General features: G+C 48.6%; 1 protein-coding gene across 1 annotated transcript in view; it reads right to left on the bottom strand.

Annotated features, from left to right (window-relative positions):
• The window catches only part of Bcorl1 (BCL6 corepressor like 1), a 63,484-nt gene that overhangs the window by 29,828 nt on the left and 25,246 nt on the right, over positions 1-8,410 (bottom strand). The window contains exons 5-6 of the mRNA XM_029534223.1: positions 5,074-8,337; positions 892-1,071 (exon numbers count right to left, since the gene is read on the bottom strand). Of these exons, the coding sequence (XP_029390083.1) occupies positions 892-1,071; positions 5,074-8,337 (3,444 nt within the window). The remainder of the gene's footprint in view (positions 1-891; positions 1,072-5,073; positions 8,338-8,410) is intronic.

The following is an 8,410-nucleotide window of genomic DNA, read 5'->3' as shown; positions in this document are numbered from 1 at the left end:
AAAAAAAAAAAAAAAAAAAAAAAAAAAAAAAAAACAAGGGCTGGAGAGATGGCTCAGTGGTTAGGAGCACTGACTAGTCTTCCAAAGGTTCTGAGTTCAATACCCAGCAATCACATGGTGGCTCACAACCATCTGTAATGAGATCTGATGCCCTCTCTGGTGTGTCTGAAAGAAAGCAAAAGTGTACTCACATACATGGAATAAATAAATCTTTAAACAAAGAAAGAAAACAAGGTAAGGCTGGGAGTGGTGGACACATATAAACAGGTATATAAGAGTAAAATAGAAGTGGTATGTCATGTCCAATGAGCAAGATCATGAACATGGACTACTATAGCCAGGAATGCCTGGATTATTTTCAATGAAGGCACGGAGGGGCCATCTACAGTAGAGTATACAGATCAAGTATACCCTATAACCAACCCAAACATTCTGGGTATTCTTAGCTGATAAAAAAAAAAGTTTGAGACATCATTTAACCTTTCTAGCTGGCTAGCTAGTCAGTCAGCTATTTGTTTCAGGTCTTAGAATGGGAGTTTTCCAGCATACCAAAAGGTAGAAAAAACAGTGTAACGAATCCCAAATCTGCTGTTTTTGAATAAATATTCTTATAGCTGCTTCTTCTTTGAGCCTAGATCCCACATCAGGGAAACGGGTTGGTGACTCTTCTGTGTCCATTTGCAAATCACCTTATTCAATGTTAAGACTATAGAAGGGGTGGTACTCAAACTCATGACCAGAACACTCCCTGGCTGTTAACTTCCGAGTTCCAATTCTCCTTTCTTTTCCACAGCAGAGAAGGATCCATTTTCCACTCAATCTCTCAGCTACTGTCTCCCCATCAAAATTCCACTGGGTCCCTCTGGAGTTCAGGCTGGAAGGTCATCATGGCCTTTGGGACCTACCTTCCTCATGACTGTCTGTTCGTTTTCCTGGAGGCTGGGACTCAGGCTTTGTCGGCTTCCGGTGCTTGTGCTTTCCCCTGACTCCATTGTGCTCTTTTCCTGAATCTAAAGCCCCTCTGGGGCTTTTCTTGGTGGGTTCCTGGGGGTCTCCAGGCAGCTTCCGGCACTGTGTTAAGGTAGGACAAGTCAGGTCTGAGGTCAGTTTTGCTTCTTAAGAATGTTCTCCAGTCTTAGGAAGGATCACGTCATATGCTGGAGTTAGGACTGGGAGTGTGTATGTCACAGTATTAGAGGACACACTGGGTTATAAAGGTTCTGTTGGACTTAGTCAAGTGTCCTTGCTAGTTCCTTGAGTGATTTGTATCAGAGGTCTACAGAAATGAAAACTCATCCAAAGTTTTTTTTCTTAAAAGATCCAAACTTGGGATCCACACTCTGCACACCCAAACACAAGTAGAAATAGGCATTAAACAAAAATGCCTTTTCTGTAAGTTAGGTAACTACATGGCTCAAACATCCTCCTTGTGGATGGCATTGCTATCAATTGATAATAATTCTGAGAACAGGCAAGTCAAGAAAAGCTTTTCTCATGTGTCAGTTAATACCAAGAAATGGACTCAAACCGTTACATAGGAGGTACGATTCCTACCTCCCTATGAACACAGTGAACAGGGACAGGTCTGGTACAGCATTCACAGCAAAGTTGGGTATATTTAAAGGATGCTTTACTCTCTGTATCACTTTCAACTCTATCATTTGCTTTATCCTAAGAACCACCTCACAGAACAGATGAAGAGCCAGAGACTCAGAGAAGAGGTCAACTGACTTTTCCTGGGCCACACACAGGCTAGCATACACACTAACTGAAGGGATGTCACTGACCAGGTCACCCTGCAAGGTAGCTCACTTACATCTGCAGTAAGATAGATAGAGCTGGAACTAAGCCCTGGTGCTCCTGGTCCCCATATCTGGGCCTCTTCTCATCAGCTTTCAGTGATCTCCTTCCCTCCTTCTGTTGTCTCTCTCCTCTGTTTCTGTCCAGTCCCCTTCCCACCTACTACTGGATTATCAGTTTACGTACACATCGTAGGAACTCTGCCTCAAAGCCACAGATTTTCACAAGTTGTGAGGTTTCTCCATGCCACTAAACAAGAAATGGTAAGGTAGGTGTTTCTAGTACTGTGGATCTGGGGCACGTGAAGTTAGGTTTGAAGAAGACAGAAAGAGTTAAACATATTTGCAGTCAGCTAGGCATAGTGGTTCATGCCTTGAATCCTAACACTCAGGAGGCAGAGGCAGGAAGATCTCTGTGAGTTCAAGGCCAGCCTGGTCTACAGAGCAAGTTCCAGAACAGCCAGAGGAACCTATCTCAAAACAACAACAACAACAACAACAACAACCTACTTAAAGTTTATCTTAATTTATTAATTTGGCTGAATTGACAAACTCCTAGTATAGCACACCTCTGGGTGTATCTGTGTTTTGTTTTGTGTTCTAGAAAGAATTAACTAAGGATGGAAGAAGACCTGTCCTAAAGCTATGTATGGAACATCCTACAGTAGGCTGAGGGCCCAGATGGAAATCAGAAAATTGATGGGCGGGGAAGGTAGTTGAGTAGGTCAAATACTTGCTACAAGACATGAAGATCTGAGAGTCATCACCAGAAAAACAGTCAAGTGTGGCGGTGCATGCTCTTGATATCAGCACTAGGGAGGCAGAGCTATATGGATCCCTCTAGTATAACTAAGGAGCTCCTGGTTCCAGAGAAAGACTCTGTGTCACAACACAAAATGAACAGCTAATAATGACCTCTGGTCTGCACAGGTACCAGTATACACAAACACCCACGCACATGAGCACACCCAAACACAAAATAGAAAAAGGAGAGCCCAGTACTGCAGACATGCGACATGTGTCATTCATATTCATTCTCTCTCTCTCTCTCTCTCTCTCTCTCTCTCTCTCTCTCTCTCTCTCTCTCTCTCCCCTCCCTCCCCCTCCCCCTCTCTCCCTCTCTCCCTCTCTCCTTCCCTCCCTCCCTTTTGGTTGCCATGAGCTGCTGTTCTGCTCCACTACAGTCTTCCCACTATGAGGGACTGACATCTTTGAATCCATAAGCCAAAACAACCCTTTCCTCTCTTTTTTCTCTCACTTAAGTCACTGATATGAAAGACTGGCACATGCCCCCCACCCCATAATCACATCCATATCACCTTCCAGTAGGGTTATCAATCTCTAGTTCCAGTGAAGCAGGATGGCAGTCATCTTACTGATGGGATATTTGAGGGGAAAGAAGCCTCAGTTCTCCAGGCACAGGGAGCACCCATTACCCCACCAGCTTCCCACCCTCTGTTCACTTAGCAGAGAACTAAGCACAATGAAAAGCACGTTACTGCCAGTTTCTATGAACCAAGGTGTTAGAAAACAAAGAACTAGGGAGAAAAGAGGAAGATGGAGATGACTGTTTAAATCTGAACTTCAGGTATAGCTGAAGAAAAACTATTTTTAAGGCAGGGGAAATAAAGCTAAATGCACATCAATTTGAACATCTCTGACATTTCTAAATATGCTTTTAGCTGCCTCTTTCAAGTATAGACCATTAATTTTTACTTCCTAAGGTAGACCAAAATAAATAAATGAATGAATGAATGAATGAATGAATGAATGAATAAAACAGAACATCTAGAAGAGATTTCTGTTTGTATCTCCTGCCAGGGCAGCTGTGAAAGTAAAACTATGACACACTCCAACTACATGCGGAGTTGGGAGGATGGGGAACGCAAGAGCAGTGCTCAGGTTAAGAGATGTTTGAAATATGTTTCAAGGGCCAAGAATACAGTACAGGCAGCATCAAATGAAACCTCGTTCTTTGACAGGCAAGATGGATTAGCAGGTAAAGGTGCTTGCTGAGGTAGAGAGAGAGCGGCTGAAAACTGTCCCATGATCTGCACACAGGTGTGGCATCATGCATGTACCACACACATACACATGAGCACAGACAAGCAATACAAACGTATTTTAAAAATATTTGAAAGAAAAATAATTCAAGCAAGCAGCCGGAGCTTGTTCTGCCTCTTGGCCATTCCCAGCAATGGACTGTTTGGAATTAACTCCTCATCTTAGCTTGGTTATCAGTCACATGTTCCTCAAGAGAATGGGACCTGAGGAACCACTTAGATTATCTGGTTTCCAAGGGACAAACCTGGAAGAGCTGGGTACCTTCTCCTGGAACTTTATTCTTGGTCCCCCCACATCTTTCAATCGGCCTACTGAACTATCCATTGCATACTAAGTCAACACGGCAAGACCTAAGCTGCATGAGGGCAGGGCCGTTCTGTTTGTGATACTAAAAACAAAAGCAGCCACTAATACCAACCGAGCACTTAATTACATGCCCAGTGCTATTTTAAGCACTTATATGCCATCTCATTAATTGGAATAGCTTTACTGAGCTCTGCTGTAACAATTCACTAACGTACATGTACAATGCAATTGTTTCCGTACAAACACAGAATTGTGTAACTATCACCATTTGCCTGGTACAGAAACTTTTCATTACCCTCCCCATCCCTAGGCAACTATAAGGCTATTTCTTATCCCCATCAATTTGCCTGTTCTGGATATTTCATATCAACAACTCATTTAATCTTTCCAGCAACCCTCTAAATAAGTGTTATTTGTCTCATTGCAGAGATGAAGGAACTGAAGGATAAGAGAAATTAATCAATGTCACAGAACTATGAAGAAGTTGGGCCAAAATGACCCTATCAAAGTTTCCTTTCCTCCCTGGGCCCCAAACTGCCAAGGCCAGTGGTCCGTCATCTTTAAAGAACCAGGAAGAATTGTTTCTTGGGGAAGAGCCTGTGATTAAGTGATTTCCTTCACCAATACCTTCTCAGGCTTTCTAACTTTATCTAGGACAATGGCTTCTCTGGCCCCAAAGATGAAATCATTTCCTATATCCTATGGAATGAGCTAGGCCCTTTCCAGGTGAAAATATCACATAGAGAGAGCAGGAGTTAAAAAGGGGAAGCCTCCCATTCATGAGCTCCCTTCACACAGCTGAGCTGCTCAAGAGCACTGTATGGGAGGGGGTGGGCTCGGATGCAGCAGAGACCCCTAAGTGAAGCTGACCATCAGGAATTCTCGGCCATACACTGGCACTCACCTTGGACCCAAAGGAACTCCGGACCATGGGCTTATCGTGTGGCTGTGGTAGCGGCTGCTGCTGCACTTCTTCCTCAATTTCCTTTTCTTTGTTACACTTGACCTTCTTGGGTGGCAGAGATTCTGTCTCTTCATCTGGCTGCCAACTGTTCTTGCAAGTAAAGACCCCAATGCTTTCCCGTTTCACTCGAGCTTGCCCAGCGTTAGCCCGAGCTTCAACCTGGCCTCTCTGAGGAACTGCTGGGAGACCATCAGCTCGAAAGCAGTTGGCTAAATTGAAGACGACATCGCCATCCGCTTTCTCCATTTTCACCCGCCCCAGATCCACCTGACTTCCAAGCTGAGAAAGGTCTGTGCTGGGGCCCCTCTCGCTGCTGGGGACCACGTCTAAAATGAGTTCCTTAGAGTGGCTGTCATGAGGTAGCAAAGGCAGCTCAGGCATCTTGCACAAGTTCTGGGGGTTGGCCAGGACCAGCTCGTGGGACATATAGGTAGCCAGCACTTGGTTTTTAGGCTTTGTGTCTCCGGCCAGCTTCAGGCCACAGGCTGCCTGGGGGCCTTCCATCTTAGGAGTACTGTCAGAACAGAGGTGGCTCTCAGATTCCTCGGATCCCTGATTTACTCCCATGTCCCCACCACTAGGCTGAACAGACAGTGCCAGGGTCCCTGACTGAGGGCTGAGAGTCAAGAGGACAGGATTTACTTGTTCTTCATAAGGCTTGGCTGCAATTCGGCAAGTTTTGTTCTTTGTGACAGAATCCTGCTCTGGAGCAAAGGGGCCCCCAGGCCGTGGCTGCCCCTCAGGAAGTCCATGAACAGTTTCACTGGAACCAAGAGGTGACACAGCAGAAAACTCAGAAACAATGCTGGTGGGCCTGATAGGCACCCCCTGACTGGGGGTGAGTTGCCCGGCACTAGAAATGCCAATAGAAAGCAGAGATGCTTGGTGGTATGGTGACCAGCCAACAGGCAGAACCTGGGTGCTAGTGGGCTTCCCATTGATGGAACACCGTGGGTACACATTTGTCAGCCCTGTAGGCTTCCATAAAGACAGTTCCTTAGTTTGGCACCCTGGCAGCCCAGGGGCGATGCGGGCTGGAGTATAACGGGATTTCACTGTGCTCGGCTGTCCTTCAGCACCAGCCTGGCTGCCTTTCTTGCCACAAGTGGCACCAGTGCTCTTAGGCTCTCCTTGATCAATGATGGAGATGGGCTCCTGCTTGGGGAGATGACGAGGATCTCGGTTGAGGCCCAGGTTAGGGTCCTTGTTCAGCAGCAGGGATGCAGGCACTGGGTTGGCCACTCCCACATATGTGCCAGGAATGGTGCTGATCAGAGCTGTTGAGTTTTTTACCCAAGTGCTTGGGTCTCCATTCCTCACCATCTCAGGAAAGATAACAAAAGGTGAAGAGGTGGAGCCTAGGCAGGAAGTAACGTTGCTGCCGGCAGCCTGGGTTGTGCGTTGAGACCTAGACAGGACAGTGGAAAGGAGGGCCTTGCTGCTGGTGTGCACAGGGGTCAACACAGGCATGGGAGGTGTTTTACGCTGGTTCGGCAATGGAAGCTTCTGGCGGTTGGACTTGGCAGAGAGGTCAAGAGGCATCTCACTGCACTCTGGTGGAGAGGCCATCTCTCTCTCCAGCTGTGGAGGTGACTTGAGAGGAGAAAAGGTAACAGAAGTCCCTTCTGTTTGTTGATCGGTGCCACCTGGCATCTTGGAAGGGTGTGGTGGGACTGAGCTCCCACTGGGGGCTGGCAGCAAAAGCTGTGAAGTTGGAAGCACCTTGGCAGAAGCAGTGGTGAGGGAGGTATCTGCCAAAGGTCCAGGGACCCCATCGGGAGCAGGCTGGCTGTTAGTGCTGCTGGATGGGGAAGTACAGGAGAGCCTGTTCACCTCTAAAGAGACCAACTTTGAATCTGAAGCCAAAGGTCGGGCCACAGAGAATGCACATGGGTAAGAGCGGAGCTCTGGAGAGGCCAACACACCTGGGAGACACCTGTCCTGCAGGTAAGATGGCAGGACCGGGAGTGTGAGTGTGGAAGACACACCCAGAGTGGTTGGCAGTGTAGCCACACTGAGGGGCTGGCCACAACTCGGAGGTGGGATGTATACCAGTGGCTGGTTAGGGGTCAGCACTGTCCCTGGTTGAAAAGAGAGGGGGACTTTTTGCATAGCTGGTGCCTGAGCTGCAGGAAAACACACTCGACTCAAACTGAAGGAGGCTGGAATGGGCGCCGAGGTGGGGATAGCAGCTGGTGTGGCAGCCGGCATGGGCGTGGGGGCTGGAGTAAAGATTGGGGCTGGGGTGGGCGCAGGCACCGGTGTAGGAGCAAAGGCAGGAATAAGGTTAGGGGTAGAGGGCGGGCCAGAGGAAGGGGTCGGAGTGGGCATTGGTACAGATGGAGGGGCAGGAGCTGCTGGAGGTGTGGATGCTGGCATGGGAGCTAGAACTGGAGTTGGGACAGAAGCAAGGACCAAGGTGGGAGCCGAAGGAGGCACGGGAGCCTGGATCAGAGCCAAGGGAGGTGCGGACACAGAGACTGTGAGAGGGGTCGGAGCAGGAGCTGACAAGGGCACAGGGACCGAGTGGGGAGCAGACACTGGCACTGGCACCAAAACAGAGGCTGACACGGAGAGAGGGTTTGAATCAGAGATGAGAGTAGGCACCGAGGGTGCTGCTGGGGCTAGGGGAGGGGAAGGAGCTGAAGCTGATGTGGCAACTTGGACTGGAACTAGTCCTGAGTGGGGCACTGGAGCTGGGACAGAAAGGGGAACTTGGAATGAATCGGGAACCGAGGGGGTCCCAGAGGCCGATCCGGGGGCAGGAGGGCAGATAGGTGCCGGCAGCTGACTGAAGTTAGTGGTAACTAGAGGCAGGGTACCCTCCACAGGGACTCCAGTTCCCAGAGTTGCCAAAATAAAAGTGTTCTTCTCCCCAACACTGTGCCGAGAGTCCAAAGCCTTTACCCCGGCTGGCGAGCAGTCAATCTGTTTGCTCATTTGGGTGCTTAGGGGAGTCCAGGAGCAGTTGGCCCTGCTGTGGCTGGCCTCAGTGCTGTCAGGAGTGGGCAGCTTGAGCCCGTCTCCTGGGCTGCTCAGCGGCACCAAGAGGCCCTCAGCCTCTGCTGGATTCCCAACATAGTCCATTTTTGGCTGAGGGTCATCAGACTGATCTTCTGACCTGTGCCCAAGTTTTTCTGTGGTACTGCCATCTGGGTTTGTCCCCCGGGCATTGCTGCCACTTCCAACTGCCGTGAGCTCCACCTGCGACGAAAGAATAGCATGGCCATCTTAGCAAAGTCCCGGGAACTGATGCAGGTACCCTGAGGCCCCTGGA

This window comes from Mus pahari, chromosome X, assembly GCF_900095145.1.
Source record: "Mus pahari chromosome X, PAHARI_EIJ_v1.1, whole genome shotgun sequence".
Lineage (NCBI taxonomy): Eukaryota > Metazoa > Chordata > Mammalia > Rodentia > Muridae > Mus > Mus pahari.
The sequence above is the reverse complement of the archived record's forward strand: the minus strand, read 5'-3'. Positions and strand labels throughout refer to the sequence as shown.